The 23601-nt window shown below is 41.6% G+C and overlaps 2 protein-coding genes across 4 annotated transcripts; one reads left to right on the forward strand and one right to left on the reverse strand.

Moving 5' to 3' along the window:
- Window positions 1-80: 80 nt before the first annotated feature.
- LOC134542789 (invertebrate-type lysozyme 3-like) lies at window positions 81-22814 on the forward strand. Of its 2 annotated transcripts, XM_063387316.1 has the most exons (5): window positions 81-167; window positions 13806-14014; window positions 16268-16456; window positions 20573-20646; window positions 22192-22814. In XM_063387316.1, the coding sequence occupies exons 2-5, from the start codon at window positions 13954-13956 to the stop codon at window positions 22351-22353; spliced, it is 486 nt and encodes a 161-aa protein (XP_063243386.1). In that variant the 5' UTR covers window positions 81-167; window positions 13806-13953; the 3' UTR covers window positions 22354-22814. The 2 variants fall into 2 exon arrangements, with proteins under 2 accessions (XP_063243386.1, XP_063243385.1); XM_063387315.1 differs by lacking the exon at window positions 81-167 and having other exon boundaries at window positions 13747-14014.
- On the reverse strand, window positions 610-6313 carry LOC134542788 (lysozyme-like). 2 transcript variants are annotated; one of them, XM_063387314.1, is made up of 4 exons: window positions 6176-6313; window positions 4396-4584; window positions 2753-2826; window positions 610-828 (listed from the first exon to the last, which is right to left on the reverse strand). In XM_063387314.1, exons 1-4 carry the CDS (start codon window positions 6231-6233, stop codon window positions 673-675), a joined length of 477 nt encoding a protein of 158 aa, XP_063243384.1. In that variant the 5' UTR covers window positions 6234-6313; the 3' UTR covers window positions 610-672. The 2 variants fall into 2 exon arrangements, with proteins under 2 accessions (XP_063243384.1, XP_063243383.1); XM_063387313.1 differs by having other exon boundaries at window positions 4396-4596; window positions 6176-6287.
- Window positions 22815-23601: the final 787 nt, after the last annotated feature.

Consider the following 23601-nt stretch of genomic DNA (forward strand, 5'->3'; position numbering starts at 1 on the left):
TAGGCTTGTTCTCTGTTGGTTTGATGTTTTCATTTTCATTTCTTGATTTGCATTCTTGAATTTTTTTTTTTTTTTCAGTGACAAATAGTGGTGCAAAACTGCAGTGGCGTATGTCCAAGAAATTGCACTAAATCCAAATTCCCCGTTGCATGAATCATCTGGAGAAGGTATTGGAGAAGGGTTGCTGGAATCTTTGAATATATATACTGTATAGAAGTCGCCAGCCCAGGTTAAAAATTCTAATTCGGTTTTGAGGTAGTTGGTTAATTCACCGCCGCAATCGCCACCATCTCTAGGGCATCGACTTGTGGTGGTCCCTAGCGGACAAGTGTCGAACTCTTCAAACACCCCCTTCCCCCTCCCGTTGAACGACCTTGAGCTGCAGTGAATTATAGGTGGGAGGTGCGGGGAATGACAGCGGGCGACAGTGCTGCGCTCTAACGTGTAAATAACAACTAAGACGATACAGGGCGTTACGGCAGCGCACTGCAGCGGTGAAGTTCCCAAGCTGCTCATCATACGCTCCTGAAAAACGTAGAGTAAATCCTAATCACTCGCGACTTCTATACAGTATATATATTCAAAGCTGTAATAAAAAGAACGCCCGGCTGGTATGCGTGAGTAGTTTATTGGCCTCGGCAGCAGTTGCGGAGGGGGGTAGGGAGGTAGGGTTCAAGGGGCGGGGGCGGTGAGGTTCCTGGCTGCCTGGATGCACCTGTCCACGGACAGGCGGTACTTCTGGTCCAAGGTCGCACGGCAGCCGAACCCGCCCTTGCGGTGGATAGCCGCATAGTCGTAGCAGTCGATGTCGTCGTCGTGGTTGCAGTCCTGCCAACATCACACACCACCAGTAGCGACCAGGAGGGCCGTCACCAGATACGTAGAGACCGGAAAAATTAGCGCGTTCACCGACCTCCAGGATAGACTCCACGATCATGCGCATACTCGGGCAAACGTCGCCTGTTCATTGGCTGCTGACCTGTGAGGCGTCTCAATTGGGAGACTCGTGATTCGATGATGCTTTGACTGAGGGTCTATGATTTGCCCACAGTCCTCCAGGTTAACAGTGAACCAATGGCAGAAGTTGCATAAAGGTACAATTATTTGCATTTCAGCAAATCGCGAAATGAACCCCGCGAATTTTTCCGGTCTCTATGCGATTATTACTAGAGACCGGAAAAATTCGCTGATTCATTTCGTGATAGGCTGAAATTCAAACATGTGTATAATTCTGCTGGTTCTGCTATTGGCTCGCGGTTTAACTGGAGCTCTCTGGGCCAATGAGAGACTATCAATCAAAGAAGCGTCGAATCACAAGCTATACCCAGTGGAGACGCCTCACAATTTAGTAACCAATGAACACGCGTGTTTACTTGAGAAGTGCAGAGGATAATGGAGGCTATCCTAGAGGTCATTGAATCCGCGAAATTTTCCGGTCTCTACTTATTACTAACCAACCATTCAGAATGTCATTCACTTTCAGAGCTAAATTATGAGTATTTTTGAAGTGAAACTTCTTTGGACGTGATGAGAGTAAAATTTCAAGGCTGAATTTTATTGCAACGTTGCTGCGAATATTTTCTGATGCGAATAAAAAAAACGGCGTGCACTTACAATCAATAAACACATTTACCACGCACTTTTTTTTTAATAACGTGATTTGTGATCAGATTGTAATTTTACTTTATTTATATGATTTTGGTGAATATCTAGGCTACATGACGGAATCTTGCGATGGGTTACTGCAACTGATTTGTAGGGTCGTGTAATTTTTCGCAGGAGAATCTGAACGTCCATTAGACTGCAACAAGGAGCTGTTTCTTCCTTGCAAGTAAAATAAATCTTTTCGCAAATAATACCTGCCCATACCAGTAAGATACATTTTGATGTGCTTTATGTATACGGTCAAATTAAAATTAATTTTAGCTAGTGGCCTTTAGAACTGTGGTAACTTTGTGATCACTAGCAAAGTTTTTTGAGTCACCGTTTAATTATTTTGTTTCTAACAAGGTGTCTTTGACATTGTAAATTATCACAAATTTTTCTGTGTCGGCCCAATTAATTTTTATGGAGAACTAAGCCAAAAAAAAAAAAAAACCATTGCTGTTGCAAGATTTCACCTATGAAATGGTAATTTAAGCCCCTTAATATTTTTTTAAAATTTGTATTATAATTTAAGTAGTATTGATTGCTATTTATCATGTTTGACTAATGTGTAGAGACCTGTAAAATTCGCAATTTAAAATCTCTAAATGATAGACTCCATGATCCTCTACGCACTTGTGCAAATTACATCTGCTGATTGGTTACCGACTCGTAACACCTGTTGACTGAAATGATCGTGATTCGCTAATTCTTCTGTTAAAAATTTTGCATTGGCCCAGAGTCCTTCAGATAAACTGTGGCCCAATCACTGAAGCAAAATAATGTCAAAAGTATTTGGACTCTATCCTATCGCGAAATGAATCCGCGAATTTTACAGGTCTCTACTAATGTGTAATAAGTTATATATTACTAAGCTTTATTAACTTCTTGCGTGATCTCTGGGTGAAAATTGCTGAATGTTATCCGCGTACTGTCATTATAAAGACTTTAGTCCATCGAATGTTGGAGTCCAACAAGTGCCTGAAGCTTTATTGTTCGCCCTGTCATGGCATACAGCGCGATGCGAGAGCTACACTGCAGGCTGTGACTCGATATGCGGAACATCCAAGATGGCGGGCTGGTATAGTAGTCCTGATACAACAGTTACCTGTGCGTATTTAATCATGTAGTTGTGTACCACCGCCTCGGCGCAGCGGGTGTCCTGGGCGCAAGTCTTGTAAGCTGGACAAGAAAGAAAACAGTCAATTACCAGCAGGAACACGAAATATTAACAAAGTTAAACCAAAAATTGGTTGTCTGTAAAGTCGGTTTACGGACGATAGTTTAACGTGACAACGTCATAACAAAACATTGATGAAATGATTGCATACTTTTATGAATATAATTGAATCATTTTTATTGAATTATCACTATTTTGTATGGATACAAAGAAATAGTGAAATGAAATCTACAATTTAATTGATAAATTTACTTTTATTTGCACTCATTAATTCAAATATGTTTATTACTTTAACGAAGAGATTATTTTAACTATAACGTTTATACATGCTTGCTATTTAACTTCTTCCTATCTGTGTTATTCTGTTAAGTATACGACTATGATAGGAAAGTAGGAAACGAATGGAAGTGTTTCAAGTTTAATGTGCCTCGAAAAAGTCAAATCGATGGTTGTTCCAATCGAGTGGAAGAGAGATAGATGCGGCGCAAGCGTACAATGAGCGTAATGGGACAATGTGCGTAACGGGACACTTTTTCGTGCGTTCAGCCGGCGTTAATCGATTTATTAGACGTTGTCAAGTCAAAAGTTAATAAAAATGATACTGTCACCTCTAGAAATACCTTACATTCACACGTACGGAAGGGGCTACCATAGCCCGTGACTAAACCCATTACAATTTTAAAGATGCCATTAATACGTGATGCGAACACTAAAGTCTTCCCGTTAATACCAACGTTCTGAACTTTAAAGAACACGTTGGTGTGCAAGAAAGTGACCAGCAGTTTATCGCAAGCAGTGAATGAAAGTACACAAATTTATCACACCAAAAGACCGGCGTTCATCGATTTTATAAGACGTTATCACGTCAAAAAAAAAAGCTTTAAAAAATACTATATTCATGCTTTTGGACCTTTGTCTTTGTGGACTTTTGGTTCGCGCCGTCCGCGCGCAGGTGGCAGCACCTTGGTTGCACATCTCCGTTCCGTTCGCGAAAAGACTCGGACCAAATGCCGTGGATGCTACACATCTGCAATGCTGTGTGCGGTGACGCGGCCGGGTCTGAAGTGAGCTGGGTCTGGAGTGAGCTAGGTCTGGAGTGAGCTAGGTCTGGAGAGAGCTGGGTCTGGAGTGAGCTAGGTCTGGAGTGAGCTAGGTCTGGAGTGAGCTAGGTCAGGAGTGAGCTAGGTCTGAAGTGAGCTAGGTCTGGAGTGAGCTGGGTCTGGAGTGGGCTAGGTCTGGAGTGAGCTGGGTCTGGAGTGGGCTAGGTTTGGAGTGAGCTAGGTCTGGAGAGAGCTGGGTCTGGAGTGAGCTAGGTCTGGAGTGAGCTAGGTCTGGAGTGAGCTAGGTCTGGAGTGAGCTGGGTCTGGAGTGGGCTAGGTCTGGAGTGAGCTGGGTCTGAAGTGGGCTAGGTCTGGAGTGAGCTGGGTCTGGAGTGAGCTAGGTCTGGAGTGAGCTGTGTCTGGAGTGAGCTGGGTCAGGAGTGAGCTAGGTCTGGAGTGAGCTAGGTCTGGAGCGAGCTGGGTCTGGAGTGAGCTAGGTCTGGAGTGAGCCAGGTCTGGAGCGGGGCCTACCCTCGTCCTCGTCCTCCTCCTCCTCGCCGGGTACCCGCGGCCGGCCGCCGTCCTCCCAGTAGACCTTGGGCAGCGCGTACAGCCCGCACGTGTCGTTGTTGCAGCCCGCCTCCGGGGACATCATGTCGCAGCCAGACGTCGCCTCGCAGATGCAGTTCATGCAGATGTCGTCCAGCAGCGTCTCCTTGCCTGTCTCAACCCCTTCACGTCACACCGGCTTTCTTTTACGAACAGTCTCTATTTCCCCCCCCTAACCTAACTTAAAACCATGAATGTTTGGGAGGAGTCTGGGTAGGAAAGACTCTAAATTCGTCTCAGGCCGAAGCCTACACGCTCTAATCATGCAGGTTGTGAATGAACCATGCAGGAGAAGTAGCGTGAATCATGTGCTAGGAGGGGGATTGGCCAGCCATTGCAGCGATTGGCACCATGACTAACTCCCCTCACGAACTATCCTAGACTAAAATCCAGATAATTTCGGCCCAGGTAAAACAAGCATAGACACAGGGAAAAACCCTATAGGTTGCGGACGGTGCAGAGAACTCAATCCCTTGAGCGGGCTCCACGTAATGGCGTGTGGCTCAGGTTGAACCCCGCCATGCTGCAGGGATAGGCGTGTCGCGGCGGTAGGGACCCGCCTGCGCCTGACGACATCCAGACTTGCTGGCTTCTGGTAAGGGAGTCTTTGGGCAAAAGGAAAATAATACCAACTAAAGAATAACAGAAGTCACATGGCTCAATCATATGCAATCGGGATAACAGGTGAAATATGGCTTCAGCCAAAGAACAAATCCCGAAATTTAGAACGCATTCCAAGAGAAGCTCAGCATGTCTCTATTTTTTTATGGGTTTTATTTGAACTATTTCCAATGGAAAGGTTTTTCCTAGTGACTATGAAAGCCTCCTGCACAAACATCTGTCAGTCTGCCACAGTGATATTATTCCTCCATGCATATTTGTATTTTGACATACACTACAGAGATTTAACGTTTACCTTTCAACTTGTTTTACATCTCAAGTTAAAGCTAAAGCTTATATAACTATTTTGTCATCATCCGAGTGTAAATTAGCTTCAGAAGACATAATTGTACAACGCTGCCCAGCATGAACGCTTTAGACTCGGCCCCTTCAAATACTGCACACAACTCAACTTCAGTGTAGTCGGTCTTACGCCGTTTCAATCTCTTTTCATACTTTAACTCATTCTTGGCTAAAATCAATAACTTAGTAAGAACTCAAAGGTGTTCAGTTTATTTGGAACAAACCATATTTAGGGAGGACAAATAAACGAAAGGTTTTTCACAGTTCCAGATAACTAGATTTTCGCAGAAACTACAACTTCCTTGTTGTGTTCCATTATAAACAAGGTAACCAAGCAAGTAGAAAGAAGAGTGTTTTACTGATGATTTTAGAAGTTTTTTTTTTTTAATATATTCTGAGATAATGCTTGTGTAATAATAAATTCTAAACGTGACTTTATATTTTTAATTTTTTTTTGTGAATTCAGTTAGGATTTATTGCACTGTCTTTCTTTTCGGGTGGGGATGCCAACTTGTTTTAAGTTATTTTAATATTTTACGTCATTAGCTTATGTTTCTTTACGTTCTTTAATAGTGCAAAATGTCGGAATTTTGGTTGGGTTAGCGAAGTATGATTTTTGTGTAGCGTTGTAGCACTGTGGTCGAGTGCAAGAGAAGGCGTAACGCCTCAACTTCGCCATTAAGTCAGTGAACAAAAGACGTGCTAGTTGACAGAGTCGAACATCGGCAGACGAACTCACCTCCGGCCATCAGCAGGACGCACGACGACAAAGCGACGAAGAACGGAGCTGACGCCATTGCGACCTCCAGACCTCTAGCTCTCCGCTCGGACACTGAAGGCGCGTCCAACTGAAGAGAGCACAGTGGTTCCTCTTCCCCCCACCCCCTTCACGATCTAACCTTCTCCCCCCCCCCCCCACCCCCCTCAGCGAGATAAACCCTCCTACGACGGTGTCCCAGGCGCCCAATTAACTGCAATCTCTCTCTCCGCGCGGTCACAGGATGCGTGCTCGCAAGGTTCCATAGATGTGTCTCTCCGGCCGAGGCCGTTCCTTCCATAGAGTAAACCACGCGGTAAATACGGTCTCTTGTCCTCCGCGCAGGAGGCCATTGGGTGGTTGTAAACATTTACAGGTGCGTCTTGTTTACGAACGAGGAGTGTTTGTTCATGTTCTAGGAATCGTCAGGAGACGGCTTGCCGTAACTTAGTTGAAGACACTTTTTTTTTTATCTCGCAATCGCCATATTTTTACGCCCAAAAAAATTGCGTAAATGGTGCTCGACCACGTCTGGTGAAGTTTAATAAGCATCAGTAAGAATCTCTGTCGTTAAACACAGTCACATTAAAAACATTAAAAAAAAAAAATTGAAAACAGTTTTCACAATGTAAGCACTGCACTTCAAACAACATGGCGCAGACCATAAGTGAAAAAACGAAGCTTCTACCTATTAGCATGTAATCTTGCAAAACATGGCCACCCCCTGGTTCTAAAGGTGTTGTTTTCCATTTCTAAATGAAACAGCAATATTTAGCGTTTGTTATACCTAATAATGATGAACCCATCATAATGTACACTTCCTAACAATTTTATAAACAGTTTAGTTAAAAAAATGCTTACGTTCCATATGAATTTTATCAGATGTAAAGTTCTTTCGTTTTCCCACAAAAACAAAATTAAGACGGAAACAGCAGCACATTTTGAATATACTCCTCGCACTAAAATAATATTCAAAAAACTTGTTAAAATTACTTAATTGATTACCTAATTTTATACAGTTTTGTTTTGTGATAGAAAATTATTGCAAGCTCCATTATTTTTGCGTGAAAAAAATATCTGTCATTTTTGTCACGTCAGTTCGATAGATGACAGAATATATGCCCAACATAAACACCGTACAAAAACTAAGACAATCAGAACATTTATTATATTTTTTATCGTGACAAAATCTCTATTATCGTCACACAAAATTATAGTAAAAAATATAAATGTACATAAGCGCACAAAACTACGCATACAACTTCGTTGTATACTTTCCAACGGTAAAGCTGTAAGACAAAAGACTATAAAAGACTGAATGCCACGGGCGTAAAACCCACTGGCCGCTTGATGATCATGCCTGTGTCACCTTTATTGCATTTCCGTTTCTGTGTAAGTAATAATAACAGTACTGATAATAACAGCAGGCAGGCCACAGCTTGGTCTATAGGTTTTTGTGGCCATAGGTGTTAGTTAATATGTCAGCAGATTTTTTATTACATGTTTGGCTGTATTCTGTATACTGTATATGCCTGAGAATTGCAAACAAGCATTTATCAGTCATATTTTAAAAATTTTTAGAACAGTATATTAATTAGTAAATGTAAAATTAAATGTTGTACTCAATCACCGTTTGAATAAAATTATTAATCATGTAACTGAGATTGTATTTAGCAGTACAAAAATACTATAGCATCAAGTTCCTAATGTGATAATGTTTCTCAAAAAATACTGTTATTTTTACAAAAGTAACACATGAAAGAGTTAATATTTCTTATTTTAAAAGTCTCTTAACGCAAATCACACATAGTTTCCGAGGTTGAGAGCGATGCGAATACAAAAATGCTATATTTTAATTAAGAAAGTCAAGAAACAGGTGGATGGGGGATAAAAGTATTTTTTTAATGTGTTGTATCAAGTGTACAAAATAAAACAGTACCGAAACTCAGCTATATTGACAGTAATCAGATATAGACGGTAATGTTCCTATAATTTTGAAAGTAAGTATCAAGAATTCAGCTTTAATGGGTGGGAAAGAGGGATGCAAATGGTTTTTCTAAATCTGATGTAGACAGTGGCACTCACGTTTTGTACGAGTGCAAAATTTCATCAAGCTCTGAATAAAACTGTAGATTTGTATAAAGATTACGATTGTGATCATAAGTTATATTTTTGTAAGTTGAATATCTTTGCCACATAATAAAATAAAAGTGCTTACTTGAGTAAAAGAACAAAATTAATGTCCTGAGCTATGTATTAAAAGTAATTATAACAGTTGTTTTACGTAATTTTCATTTTGTGTTAAAAGGTTCTGGTTGTATTGGAATAACAGCAATTAGCATTTGACAAGCTAATAAGATGTAGAATATTATTTTGTGCTATCAATAATATTTTTTTCCCAGGATTACAACGTAATTTTAAAGTTACTAATATTTATTTTCGGGACTATAAACATCCAGGCTAGTTTACACATGCATACGAATGCAGCATTATACGCGCAGATAGATGCATACAAAAATTTCATTTAAAAATACAAAAATGTTAAACGAATCTGACTGATGCACACAAATTCAAATGTGTGTGTTTTTGACGTGACAACGTCTAATAAATCGATGAACGCCGGCTGCACGCACGAAAAAGTGTCCCGTAACGCACATTGTCCCACTACGGATGTCCCACTATGGATGTGTCCTGTTATGCTCATTGTACGCATGTGTGGCATCTCTCTTCCACTCGATTGGAACAACAATCGATTTGACTTTTCAATCATATTTTCGTCGTTTGAATTATTAATATTATGTAATTTAACGATCGTCCACCGATTTGCAGCCGACAATATATTTTTAATTTCCCGCCTACCACTATAAAAAATAAACATGGCTGACTACATACGTTTTTAAAACTTCCACAACAAAAAAAAACAAAATTTATATATATATATATATATATATATATCATCTGAAACAATTATTTTCAATATGGCCTCGTGGCTGTGCGGTTAGCATCGCTGACTAGGTTGACTAATCGAATCCCGGCCGCTGCAATTTTTTTGTACTTGTAAAAATAAATACGGCACGCGCGACACTTCAAAAGTAATAAATATATTTGAATTAATGATTGCAAATAAAAGTAAATTTATTAATTAAATTGTATATTTCATTTCACTCCTTCTTTGTATCCATACAAAATAGTGTAATTCAGTAAAAATGATAAAATTTTATTCATAAAAGTATGCAGAGGTAGATTTTATCATAGAACAGATAGAAAAATTAAAAAAAAAATTATTCCTCAAAGAATATAATATTTTTAATGCTTAAATGGTTTGGTTGCAAAAACCTATTACGGCTCAGTCTCAGGCCGAATATGATATTTCATTTTCTTCTGGATCAATCATTTCATAAATGTTTTGTTATGACGTTGTCACGTTAACTATCGTCCGTAAACCGACTTTACAGACAACCAATTTTTTTTTTAATATTTTATGTTTAAAAGAAATTATTTTAAAACATTTTTCTATCTTTTGACTGAATTGATAATACTACACGACTAAAAATTATTTTTGCAAAACTCCGTTCCCCCGGAGAAACCCCCGGAATGGCTGCCGCATGGGGAGCCCAGGAAAAGAAACGGGCTCCCCATTTGGAAGCCACCTGGAAGGTTTTTTTCTGTTCCACCCACCGTTTCTTTGGTAGCCTGACTTGTTACAAGGGATTGTATTCCTACCAGAGAAAATGCCGCCATTCTCTCTGGGCAATCCGCCTTGGAGGAGCCGGGGCGCGAACCCGGGTCCTACAAGTCACAAGGCAGGCGCTCTACCCCAGAACCAGAGTGGTAGAGCGAATATTTGCAGTCTTTTTAAAACTGAACAGGTGTTTTTCATTTAGACGTTTACAGGAATCACGTGAGCTAGTACTAGACAGTGATGTGTGACAACTAACGGTAACATGTGTTCTCATTGCAAATAAACCTACAATATGTAACTAGGACACGAAATTCCAAGCGTGATAAATTACGTGAAATGTTTTTACAACTAAATTTCTGGAGGCGAATCACTAAACCCCGGCTATGGAACTAATTTTCAACAAGGTTTTTTTTAATACTGCCCATGTTATTAAAATTCATTAAAAGGTTAATTCCATGACATTCCTATAGATGGCAGCACACGTGGTTCCATTAACGAAATTACCGCTACCAAACCAACTCACAGATTATATTATCAGATATTGCCAAAACTTAACATTTCAAACACTCGGGATTGTGATCTTGTGGCGTACAGCAGCAATGGCATTTAAAAATATTTAAAAAGCAGAATAACCCCCTGGGCATGGACTTTCGTACGGAAATTTGTCATTTTTTAAAGTTAGAAATATAGAAAATTGGAGTTTAGACTTCTGTTTGTAAATCAAAAGAAAGTTTTATGAGTCTGTGGAATGTTGAGACTCAAAATAAATTTTAGAAGCACACGATATTATCAAGTAATACAACGTTAAAAAATAATTAGCTTTTTACATAAATAAGTGAGCATAACCCCTGCTACCAAAAGTAGGCCTCTATGTAGTAGGCCTAGTACTTTAGATAAGTCAAAAAAAAATATAATTACAGCAACTGTTTTGTCATAAAGTGATAAAAATATTTTATATATAATTAGAGCAAAGAAAGGTGTTGTTACAAGTGCTATCAACTGTTGCAATGAGTGTGTGTCCTCTGCTGCGATGAAAATTCCAGCCATATATTTTTGCAAATAGTTTTAATGAACAGTATTTTGGTTTAATTGCGTTATGTACAGAAAGTGTTTTCATAAGCGGAAATGTGTGCACTTACGTAATATCGTTTTAATTTATCTTGTACATTTGCTTCCTGTTATAACATGTACTAGATGATTATTACAGGAAAGGTTTTATAAAGTGTGCTTGATCTGTCTCTTTGAATGACTATGACGATACTTGTATCGTTTTGGGTTTTCGGTTGTGCAGTAAACATTTAAATTAATTAAAATTTTTTGCTGAATATGAAAAAATAATCGTGTCTTAGCAAAACTGGAATCTTGGTTTTTTAGGCACTTAAAATTTAATTGCTTACGAATATGTACACAGGTGTGAGATCGGTATATAAAACACGTGCGTATTTTAATGCACCGTTATGTCAAATTTTCAAAGCAATCTGAGAACTTTAGGAGATTTAATATTTTGAACGAAATAACATTTACAATTATTTATATAGATATGAAAACTTTCTATGTTATTGTTTACTTTTTCAGTTGTGAATCCACATTTACAGCACACAATGTATAAGTTGGCGACACTGCTCAACACAGCACTCCCGACACCACTACGCTGCTATTGGTCGTCTCACGTCTCGTGATTCCAATCGAGATATCGAAACAGGATCCCGGAACAGGGTCTGGCCCCGAGCAGGGCAAGGTTGCCGTGTCCTGAGACCATAATTATCGTACGTTCCCAGCGATACTATCGTTCCTCCCGAACGGCAATTACATTAATCAAACTTTTACCGCTGTTCAAAAGCCAACAGATAATTTTTTAAAAAAATGTCTCTTTTTGCAACAATGGTTGAGAAAAAAGACTTTTTCGAGAGTGCAGATTCAAGAACTCATAATTTAGGCAGACATTCTAGCGGGTCACACTGACAAAACGTTTTGTAATAAAAAAAAAAACTTTTTTTTTTGTCAAAATAGCCCTACCAAATATTTTTCTAAGACAAAAAAAAATGTTCCGCGATGTCTTCTTAGTGGCTTATTATCGACAGCAAAATTTTGTTTAGGTTTCGTTGAGGTTAAGAGATTATTTCGTCATCATAAAATATTTGGCGGTGTGTGTGAGTGTGACGGTTGTAAACCTGTGTGATTTCCATAATTAGATAGAAACTTCAAGCCTGAGTTTTAAGAGAATTTCCACGGTCTTTTTTTTCTTCGTTAGTTTTCTATTGCTGTAAATTGCTAGCAGATACACCAACTGCCAAAAACAAACACGTCCTTTCTTCAAAGTCACTGCCAACCTCTGCATATTATAGAATGCCGAGCCGTCTTAGGTTTGTTGCCGTAGCGGCGACAGAAGAGCTGTGACGATGGGATATAGTCTTTTCTTCGTTTCCAATAACAAGACGTGAATGATTTAATATCGCACACGCGGAAACTATGCCTGTTCCGCGTATTCGTATTACTTGGTAATTTTCTGCGGTTAACAATGATTAGAGACCCGTAAAATTCGCGGGTTCAATGACCTCCAGGATAGACTCCAATATCCTCTACACACTCAGGCAAATGCCAACTGTTCATTGGCTGCTGACTTGTGAGTCGTCTCGACTGGGTAACATGTGATTCGACACTTCTACGAGTGAGGGTCTCTAATTGGCCCTCAGTCCTCCAGGTTAACAGTGAACCAGTGGCAGAAGCAGCACTAAGGTATAATTATTTGAATTGTAGCATAACACGAAATGAACCCGCGAATTTTACGGGTCTCTAACAATGATGGATTTGCAACATGAGGACACATGAAATTGCTCGTTGCCGAGGTTAGATGCCACACGTCACTGGCGGGTACTCAGAGATACTCGCTCACAATACGAGTTTTTTGACGTGACAAGATCTAATAAATCGATGAACGCCGGGTGCACGCATGAAAACGTGTCCCGTTACGCACATTGTCCCGTTACGCTGTGTCCCGTTACGCTCATTGTACGCTTGCGCCGCATCTATCTCTCTTCCACTCGATTGGAACAACCATCGATTTGTCTTTTTCGAGGCACATTAAACTTGAAACACTACCATTCGTTTCCTACTTTTCCTATCATCGTCCTATCCTTAACAGAATAACACAGATTGATAGAAGTGAAATAGCAAACATGTATAAAAGTTACAGTTAAAATAATCTGTTCATGAATTAATGAGTGCAAATAAAAGTAAATTTGTCAATTAAATTGTAGATTTCATTTCACTCCTTCTTTGTATCCATAAAAAATAGTGATGATTCAATAAAAATGATTCAATTTTATTCATAAAAGTATGCAATCATTTCATCAATGTTTTGTTATGACGTCACGTTAAACTATCATCCGTAAACCGACTTTACAGACAACCAATTTTTTTTTTTTTTTTTTTTTTCGTTATTTAGATAAATTGCATGTTCAAACGTAGCGGTCGGAAAATGTATTTTTAGATGACGTCTCGGAATATTCGGATGAATATAATACGCGTGACTTCAAAACGGTTTTTCCCTGGGCTCGTGAGGGGTGATTTAACGTTGCTTCGAGAACAGACATAAATCTCTGTTGTTTTTTTTTTTTTTAAAGAAATACAGCATTGAATCGCTAAAAAAAAAAAAAGTTTGTTTGACGTAGATATATGTTGAATGGAAACGCCAACATTCGGACGGCGGCCACGGTAAGTATCGCACGGGCGCCGGTTTTTGTCGTACGCGCCGGATCGCTCGTGTCGAGATCCCCCACCACCGCGCCGCTTCGCGCGGCGGCCTCGTGACGTCACCTGGGTGGACGCGATGGGAGAGATAATCGCCCCCCTCCCAAGGTCCGCGCCCAGGCGGTTGACGTGTGCGTGTGTGTGTGTGTGTGTTGAAGGAGGCGGGCGGGTTGTTTGTAGTATCCGGAGGAGGGGAGGGGAGGAATGCTGAAGGACACGAACCACCCACCCGCGCAGGCCAGGTGTGCGCAGACCGCAGACGGAGATATATACAGTACCTGCCAGCGGTGTCGACCGTCAGCTGTCGGCAGGAGACACCAGGTCCGCCATGTTCCGTCTCGTCATCCTCCTGTCGGGGGCGTTTCTGCTGCTCCTCGCTCCAGTCCTAGGTGAGTCCCGCCTTAAAACATCGGCGCGTTTCATTAAGGTCAAAACTGGCTTTCGCATCGCACGCCTCTTCGCCCCTACGACCCAGGCAACACAGTCTTCTCTGTGGGACTCTAGTCATTTTCAAGCTGGAATATTAAAGATAAAGACTCCTTATATTCCCGATACCTAGAGACCGGAAAAATTCGCGGATTCATTTCGAGATAGGCTGAAATTCAAACATGTGTATAATTCTGCTGGTTCTGCTATTGGCTCGCGGTTTAACTGGAACTCTCTGGGCCAATGAGAGACTATCGACCAAAGAAGCGTCGAATCACAAGCTTCCCAGTGGAGACGACTCACAATTTAGTAACCAATGAACACGCGTGTTTACTTGAGAAGTGCAGAGGATAATGGAGGCTATCCTAGAGGTCATTGAATCCGCGAATTTTTCCGGTCCCTACCGATACCACTTAAAATACATTTTTTTAAATTTTCATGCCTTCTTCTTCTTTTTTTTTTACTTTTCCGCTGTACAAAAAAACAAGTTGTAAAGACGAAACTGGTACGGACAACTGCAAATAGTAGGGGCATGCATATTACGGGTAAAAGATTCAGAGATTAGCTGATATTTTAATTCCTTGTAGCATCGTCTGAGTTTCGTGATTGAGTGAGTTTCTTTTAAGGCACATATCGATTGTAACAACACCAATCAAAGTGATTCAGCGGGGAAGCAAACGCGTCCTGAGTGGCTCGGTCAAATAACTCAACGACTTCTCTCTCAGACGGCCGCCAATCACAAGGAAGAAACCGCTGGTGCCGGTATACCGTGTTGCAGTATAATAGGCGTTCAGATTTATTTATGTTTTCGCGAAAAATGCCTGCCCCTACTAATAAGGCTCGTTGAATGAATATCGAGCTGTTAGAAAAAGATTGCGTTAACACCTGGAGCTCTGCACTCTGGTGACCTATCCAGACGGCGAACTTAATGACCTAAAAGAAATCTCGAAATTAGACACCAAAAGTCGTTTTCTTTTTTTGGAATTTTTACAAAAAAAAAAAATTAAATAACTTTAAAGGTCAGATGCGGACTGGAGTTAATTCTTTTGTTATTTCTCTCTTTTTTTTTTTTTTTGCGATCTAGAGGTTTATCGACCCTTCCCACAACACTGTTAGAAATCAACAGTAATTTTACGGACTTTTCAACGAAGAATTTAACTGAATCTTCAATAATATAAACTACGCCGTATTTCGACTTCCCCGTTGTACATTTCGTTCCAAACAAAGGTAAGCCACTCAAGTGGACAAAAAAAAGAGGGTTCTTGCTGTAGAAAAACACAGTTTATTCTTTTGGATTCAAGTTCGAAGTACAAGTGAAGTCTGTGTCCGGAAAATTACCGAGATCACTGGATAATTTGTAACCAGCGTTCTTCGTAAACTGTGCGCAGGAGACAATAATCGGCATGTGTACGTCGTTGCTCTATGCCAGGGACGGGCATGGCCAAACCCAGGTTGGGGGCCACGTCTGCGCGACTGCGTGGTAACCGGGTGTGACGCCGTCTGCTGCGCCGCTGCCGCAGAAATACGCTAACGTCTGCAAGGGGCAGAGTCTCGGACGGGGACGCACCGCAACGCCGAAATACCACAACGCCGAAATACACTTAACGCCGAGAAATGTCATTGCAGGACTGCCACAAAGGTTAGGTTAGGTTAGACTAGGTTAGGTAGGTTAGGCTAGGCTAGGATAGGCTAGGTTAAGTTAGGTTAGGTTATATTACGCTAGGTTAGGTTAGGTAAGGTTAGGTTTGATTGTGGCATTTCGGCGTTAAGGTACATTTAAGGAACACACACAAATTCATTCAGTTGTTATTTCGGCGTTGTGGTACCAGGGGCGTAGCCAGGGTGGTATTTAGGGGTTCAACCCCCCCCCCCCCCCCTAGCACAAAATCTTTAATTAATTTCTTGTTCATCACTCAATCAAATTTCATATTAAAATTAATAAAAATTTTACCATCACAATATTGGTTTGGATTTAAGAACCGAAAACTGCTTAAATTGCACTATTTTACACCTTAAAATCCAAATTTTCCCGGGGGAGGACCCCCGGACCCCCAGCTTTAATACGGGGGGGGGGGGGCATGCTTCTAACACCCCCCATACACAAATCCTGGGTACGCCACTGTGTGGTACACGGCAGTTTTCTAGCTGTCGGCGTTGTGGTCAGTTTTGACATTCGGCGTTGTGGTGGACGTGTGTGTCGGCGGGGGGTTGCGCAGGTCAGCAGGACGACTTCTCGGGCGACGTGGACAACCTGTGCCTGGGCTGCATCTGCGAGGCGGCCAGCGACTGCGACCGCCAGGCGGGCTGCCTGGGCGACGTGTGCGGCCTGTTCAAGATCACCAGGCCCTACTGGGTGGACGCGGGCCGCCCCCTGGTGCAGGGAGACGACCCCGAGCAGGCGGAAGGTGAGGCGGCGCCCCGCACCTGCGGGTCCGTGGCTCCCCTTCAGCTGTGCTCTTGAGCATTTTGGGCAAATTTTTGAGTCCTGTAAGGCCATTTTAGGCCATTTTTGGCCATTTTTTTTTTGTCATTTGTGATGGTTTGTCCCCCCCCCCCCCTTACCAGTGGCGGATCCAGAGGTTCACCTCGGAGGGGGCACTCTAGGATTTCAGAATAGCCAGAGAAAAAAATGTCTACTCACACTACACATAACATCCAACCACCATATTTCATGATTCTATAAGAAATTCATTAATTATATTATAAAATATTTTATTGGTTTCAGAAACAATCATTCTTGTCGGCAATATTAATGTAGCAGACAACTGGTTTTTCGGGGGGGGGGGGGGGCCCCTTGGTGCCCCCCCCCCCCTTGGATTCGCCACTGCCCCTTACAAACTTTCATATGGGCGCCCTTGGGTGCTCCACACGGGCATTCGTGCCTTGTGTTATCCCCGGTACCGCCGACCGTTCCCTTGGATAGCTTTCCAGTATAGACTACGCGCAATAAAACAAAATACAGTCCAATTATCGAATAATCTATTATATTCTCCGTGCTTTAATAATCATGTTTTGAATGAAACATCAATTAGGCGTCAATTTTCGTAAAAAAAAAATACTCAGTAAGATCTCCAAAAACGTATTTCATATATGCAAAAACAACCATATTACAAAACTATTTTTTTTGTCAACTTGTGTCCAAAGGAATCTTTTGAAAAAATACAAGCGGAAAAAAATCCAACTTACGAACGGTTCAACCGATCGCCATGAAAGTTGGAATACATAGATGTTTGAACACGGAGAATATTTCCACGCTATCCGATCTGCTATAACTCGCCCCTAGATGGCGCTGCAGCGCATCTACTTCTATTCCGTTCAAAATATCGCCATGAAAATTTGTATATTGTGATAATTACTGTCCTTCATCCTTAACAACAACAAATAGTGATGGTGACTGTGATAGGTATTTGGTGTGTGGGTTTAAATTGATATACCATTTCAAACGCTATACATTCTAGATTACATACAAACCATCAGTTTTAGATATATAGAGGTAAATAAATAAACACTGGCAGGACATAGTCTGTCGGGTTTTTCTAGTGCTATGTATTAACAATTATTCTTTATATGTAGAGACAGGGAAAATCCCCGGAATCATTCATTTATGGATAGGTTAAAAATCAAACATGCATACGTTTTCGCTGCTTCCGGTACTGGCTCACAGTTTTTTTTAATGACTCAGGGGCAATTAAAAGCCCGCAACCAAAGAAATTTTGAATCATATATTTCGTATTTTCTACGTTTCACGGGCCAACAACCAATCAACTTGTGACTTTTACCCATGAATACCAGGGACTGAGTATTCTCTCCCAGAGGTCATTGAACTCGCGATGTTTCCCAGTTCTTATTTATGTGATTTGAAGGCTTGAATGATCACATCTAGGCGTAAAACCTGTTATTGGAGGCAAACCGCTAATAGACTACAGTTCTGCTGGTTCAAGGTAAACTTGTTTTGAGCTCGGACTGTACGAATCGAAGCCTCGGCCGGGCTGGGTATCGTGCGATAGGTACAGTCTGTGTCGTGTCATCTGGCTCGGATTTGACACTTGTGTCATCACTATTTCCCAACTGTCACTTGCAAGCATCAAATTGCGTACGTTTTACGAACTCTGATAACAACGTGAACTTACAAACACCGTTAACATTGCAACAGTGGCGGAAATGTTACGTAAACCAGTGGTACTACTTTTTAGATCAGTTACTTTACACAAACTATAAATAAATGCCCCGACCTTACCCTTTTTTGACATAGTTTTGTTTAGAACACTATAGCCTCATATATTATGATCTTCCCAATTGAAAACTATAGAAAAAGTTCATTATATACAAAATATTTTTCATATAAGATTGTACGATAAAGATAATAGAGATTTTCTCATTCGAGACGGGACTAGTAAACACACTGGTCGTCTCCTCCGCAGCTCAGTCAGCACAGATGATGAATAGAGACCTGCAAAATTCGCGGTTTCGATGGCCTTCAGGATAGACTGCACATACCCCTGTACACTCGGGCAAATAACGTAAGTTCATTGGCTGCCGACTTGTAAGTCGTCTCAGCTGGTTTGTCTGTGATTCGATCCTTCTTTGGTTGAGGGTTTATAACTGGTTGAGATTCGTCCAGATGAAAAGTAAGCCAATAGCAAAATTATCTAAGAGGTATATGTGTTAGAATTCTAGCCTATCACCGAATGAATCCGCGAATTTTGCAGGTCTCTAAATTGATGAAGTATTGTGGAACGAGAGCAGTGAGCATTGACGGATTGATCGGGTGATGAAGGGGAACGGGCGTGCCCCCGAGAAAACCAAACCGGCTACTGGCAACGTCGGCCACGTTTCCCCGCTCGCGAAACATCTGGGGCGTCGATCCCGCCGGGTGTCGAACCAGGAACACGGAATAATCGCAATTCAACTCTGACTCCACCCGCAACAACTTGCCATCCTGGTCAGATGTCATCCCCCATCTCGATTTCTGCCATGAAAAAAAAAATAAATGTATCGTGGCTGAAGCAAAGCCATTTTTTGAAGTGAAACTTCTTTGGGCGCGATGGGAGTAAAATTTGAAAGCCGAATTTTAACACAACGTTTTCGTGAGACATTGTTGTGAAACTTTTCGGACGCGAATAGGCACGTGTTTCTGATCAATGTGTAAAATGGCATTTCAATATTTTTAAGTAGTTTAACATTAATTTACAGTTTAATGATTTGGTTTTGGTTAGTGACATTAAAAATACTATAGATTTGTGTAAACGCTCGGTTAGGTTAGATCAGCTGTGTTTAGAAATATACGTACCTACCTCAATTCGGTTGTTGGGTGAATTTGTTTACTGTATGTATAGTTTTATTACTATTATCCCCTGATTTTAGGAACTTTAGTTTGTTATAGGAAAGAATCATAACTGTAAATCACAGCTCTCATGTACAATCATTTAAATGTTAATTTATAACTCGAGAATCTGCTAGACAGCTGTCTTAATTGATTTTAATTTAGTTAGCAAATGCATTTTTATAGTGTTGTGGTACAATCCTTGGTGGGCCAGAGATTTTTTTTTGCAATTCCTGCAGAATGGAAGTAGATAATTAACCACTCACTTATACATCGTGCACAGCGACTGATCAAGAGTTCTGATCGCCCTGGGCTGATTATGAGGACGGGTCCCCGCCAGGCGTGTGTGTGTTACGGTCGGCCTAAAAAGTAGTATATTAGTAGGGACCGGAAAAATTCGCGGATTCAATGACATCTAGGATAGCCTCCATTATCCTCTGCACTTCTCAAGTAAACACGCGTGTTCATTGGGTACTAAATTGTGAGTCGTCTCCACTGGGTAGCTTGTGATTCGACGCTTCTTTGGTCGATAGTCTCTCATTGGCCCAGAGAGCTCCAGTTAAACCGCGAGCCAATAGCAGAACCAGCAGAATTGTACACATGTTTGAATTTCAGCCTATCACGAAATGAATCCGCGAATTTTTCCGGTCTCTACCTAGGTATAAAAGTTAAAATCAGGGAGTCCCAAGCTTTTTCCAGTTCACAGCGCATTTAGTTTAAGTGTTTTGTCTCGGTATAGTTGAAATATGTAGGGCAGATGCAGTGATGCTAGATTAATAGTGCATGCGAAGACACGATTTCAGCAGCACCCCCCCTCCCCACCCCGATCCTCGCGCCCTAGGCTGCAGCCTAATTGGACGGTGTTATGTAGAAATGGTTCAACCCACAAAACATTTTCAACTGAGTAAATTGAGCTCAAATAAACGGTATTGTGGCAGTGCGTTGAATGTTTGGTCGCAAGATGGCATAGTAGCAAGGAATGTCGGTTAAAAAAATTAAGCCCAATTAAAAGAGTCATTTTACCTACACAATTATTTCAATTACTTTTTTTTTTCCCTTTTGTTGGTTAACTCATTTGTGCATAACACCATCCAATAAGCCTAAGGGTTAATCAGGCCCTGGTCGTTCCAATGATTCCACTGTGACTGCTAGCGAAGGTCAGCGTGCAAATGGCTGATAACCTTTTTTTTTTTTCCAGCGTACCCGAGATGTTCGTCGGACCCCACCTGTTCGGCGCGCGCGGTCCAGAACTACATGGCCAAATACAAGCAGGTGGGTGGACACCTGCTCACCTTCTGGGTGACCTTTCCTTCTCCTTGTGTCGTACACACCAAGCGCGGCTCCAGAAGGGGGCGGTGGGGGCGATAGCCCCTCCCCAGACCAATTTCATTGATTAGTGTATATTTATGTTTACTTAAATATTTAATTTCATACGTTAAACTTTTATCTCATCAAAAGTTGCATGGAGCTATACTAAGGTTCCGTATTTGAAACCTGTAATTCGTAAATAATATTCCAAGGCCAATATCTGACCACTTTCATTTTTTGCAACTACGACCTTTCTTTGTGCGATAGCCCCTCCCGAAAAGTCACCCTGAAGCCGCCATTGGTACACACACACACACACACACACACACACACACACACACACACACACAGGGTGAGTCTGTATTCGACCGACAAACTTAGTCTGAAGGTTCATCACTACAATACAAGCTGAATACATATACACACGTCTTATGGTTCAGGGGCAGGCATTTATTTTCGCGGAATAGATCTGAACGCCTGTTATACTTCAGCACGGTATATACCAGCACCAGTGGTTTGTTCTTTGTGATTGGCGTTTGCTTCCGCACTGATGATTTACTGTGATCGGTGTCGTAACCATCGACATGAGCCTGAAATAAACTCACCCGATCGAGAAACAAAGGACATTCTACTTTCAGCTATAGTCTCGGGATCCTTTTCCCGCGAAATAAGCATGCCCCTACCTAAGGTCCACTAAAGTGCTCCCCAAGTCTGGTATGCATACGTCTTTGAAGTAAGGGATCTGAGCAGCATTTTTGTTATATTTATTGTAAATAGCTAGAGACCTGAAAAATTCGAGGATTCATTTCGCGATAGACTAGAACCCAAATACGTCTGCCATTTTGATGCTTGACTGATTGGGCCACAGTTTATCTGAAAGACTCTGGGCCAATTAAAAACCTTCAAAAAAAGAAGTAACGAGTCACGAGCATCCCAGTTGACATGTGTCTCGAGTCAGCAGCCAATGAGCATGTGTAATTTTCCCGAGTGCATAGAGGCTCATGGAGTCTATCCTGTAAGTCATTCAAATCGCGAATTTTTCCGGTCTCTATAAATAGCTAGCGACCGGAAAAAATTCGCGGGTTCAATGACCTCCAGGATGAACTCCATAGTTCTACGTACACTCGGTCAAATGCCACCCACTCATTGGCTGCTGTCTTGTTAGACGTCCCAACGTAGCAGCCTGTGATTCGATAAAGCTTTGGTCGGGTGTTTCTCTTTGGCCCAGAGTCATCCAGGTGAGTTGTGTGAGCCAATTACGTAGGCACCACTGAGGTATAAGTATATGTATTTTAGCCTATCGCGAAATGAATTCGCAAATTTTTCCGGTCTCTATAAATAGCAGATAATTTTTTTTTTTTAAAGATGGAACACTGAGGGGTTCGGATTGTGTTTAATTGAACGGAGTTGCACAACCTGTGTCGGAACCGAACCCCTCTCCGTCCACGACACGCCGGCTACGACAGGCGTGCCCGCTGATTGGCTGGCGGTGCTTGTGACTGCCGGCAGGACTGCGACGGCGACGGCGCGGTGGACTGCCAGGACTACGCCGCCATCCACCGCCTGGGCGGCTACGGCTGCAAGGGCGACCTGGATCCCGTCTACAAGGGCAAGGTGAAGGCCTGCCTCAACCAGTGGCAGACGGACCTCTTCAGGTCGGGTGGGCCCTAGATCCTGCCCTGGCGGGCCCTGGATCCTGCCTGGTGGGCCCTAGATCCTGCCTGCTTCGCCCTAGATCCTGCCCTGGCCAGCGGGGAGACGCAGCGCAGACTGAGACGTGACTTAAAACTTTCCAAAAAAAAAAAAAAAAAACAACAAAAAAAAACACGCAGACCAAAAATTAAAATTTATGAAAAGAAAGGAAAAAATATATATCGTAGTTCTCTGTCGTATGACCAAGATTATTCCCTAAACTAAGCCCCGAATCCAGTCAGCTAGCGCTCTGGGCAGATAATCTTTAGCCACCTCCTTTCCTTTTCCATTCCCCCTTCCCCCAATGACGTTTACAAATGCAAGCTTATTTATTATCATTTTTTAAAACAGCACACTGTGGAACTAAATGCTAAATTTTTCAAAGACATATGTTGTTTGTCATTTTTCTTATTTAAATTTAATAAAAAACATGAGCTATAGTACACTGTCTATTATTAAAGGAGTTTTAAATATATTTCTAAAGTGTTTGGCCTAAGCGCACTGCATTAGTTAGTATAACCTAACATTTCCCCTTAACTCCATGTATTTTCCCTTCACAGTTCAAATTTCCCCGCCCCTCAATAACTGGCCTCTGGGCAAATTCACGGTTGGACCACTCGTGACCATGTCCTCACGCGTGTCTTTGAACCACTTCACTGGGACCAGCTTTGTTACGTGTGTTCTGAACATGTTTCGATCAGGGTTATTTATAGAGATCGGAAAAATTCGCGGGTTCATTTCGTGTTATGCTAAAATTCAAATAATTATACCTTAGTGCTGCTTCTGTCATTGGTTCACTGTTAATCTGGAGGACTAAGGGCCAATTAGAGACCCTCACTCATAGAAGTGTCGAATCACAGGCCACCCAGTCGAGACGACTCACAAGTGAGAAGCCAATTAACAGTTGGCATTTGCCCGAGTGTGTAGTGGATATTGGAGTCTATCCTGGAGGTCATTGACCCCGCGAATTTTTCCGGTATCTAGTTATTTTTCATTCAAACTGAATATGTTTTGCAACTTCTTCAGAACTACATATATTTATGGACACGTATATTTTTCGCAAAAACGATATGCCTGTGCTAGCGGTTGTTTCCTTGTGATTGGCGGTCGTCTGCAAGAGAAGCCATTGCTCTGTCCGGCCGGTCCAATCAGGACGCGTTTGTTTCCGCAATGGATGGCTGTGATTGGTGTGCCGATAACAGACATGCGCCTGAAATAAACCTACCA

Source organism: Bacillus rossius (assembly GCF_032445375.1).
Source record: "Bacillus rossius redtenbacheri isolate Brsri chromosome 9 unlocalized genomic scaffold, Brsri_v3 Brsri_v3_scf9_2, whole genome shotgun sequence".
NCBI classification, from domain to species: domain Eukaryota; kingdom Metazoa; phylum Arthropoda; class Insecta; order Phasmatodea; family Bacillidae; genus Bacillus; species Bacillus rossius.

Excerpts from the sequence above, each read along its gene's own strand:
- LOC134542788 (XM_063387313.1), bottom strand. The coding sequence starts at position 6,233 with ATGGCGTCAGCTCCGTTCTTCGTCGCTTTGTCGTCGTGCGTCCTGCTG. Across the intron at positions 4,597-6,175 it reads CGTCCTGCTGATGGCCGGAG|GGGTTGAGACAGGCAAGGAG; the intron begins GTGAGTTCGTCT and ends TGTGACGTGAAG. Across the intron at positions 2,827-4,395 it reads GGAGGAGGACGAGGACGAGG|CTTACAAGACTTGCGCCCAG; the intron begins GTAGGCCCCGCT and ends TTTCTTGTCCAG.
- LOC134542789 (XM_063387316.1), top strand. The coding sequence starts at position 13,954 with ATGTTCCGTCTCGTCATCCTCCTGTCGGGGGCGTTTCTGCTGCTCCTC. Across the intron at positions 14,015-16,267 it reads GCTCCTCGCTCCAGTCCTAG|GTCAGCAGGACGACTTCTCG; the intron begins GTGAGTCCCGCC and ends GGGGTTGCGCAG. Across the intron at positions 20,647-22,191 it reads ACATGGCCAAATACAAGCAG|GACTGCGACGGCGACGGCGC; the intron begins GTGGGTGGACAC and ends GACTGCCGGCAG.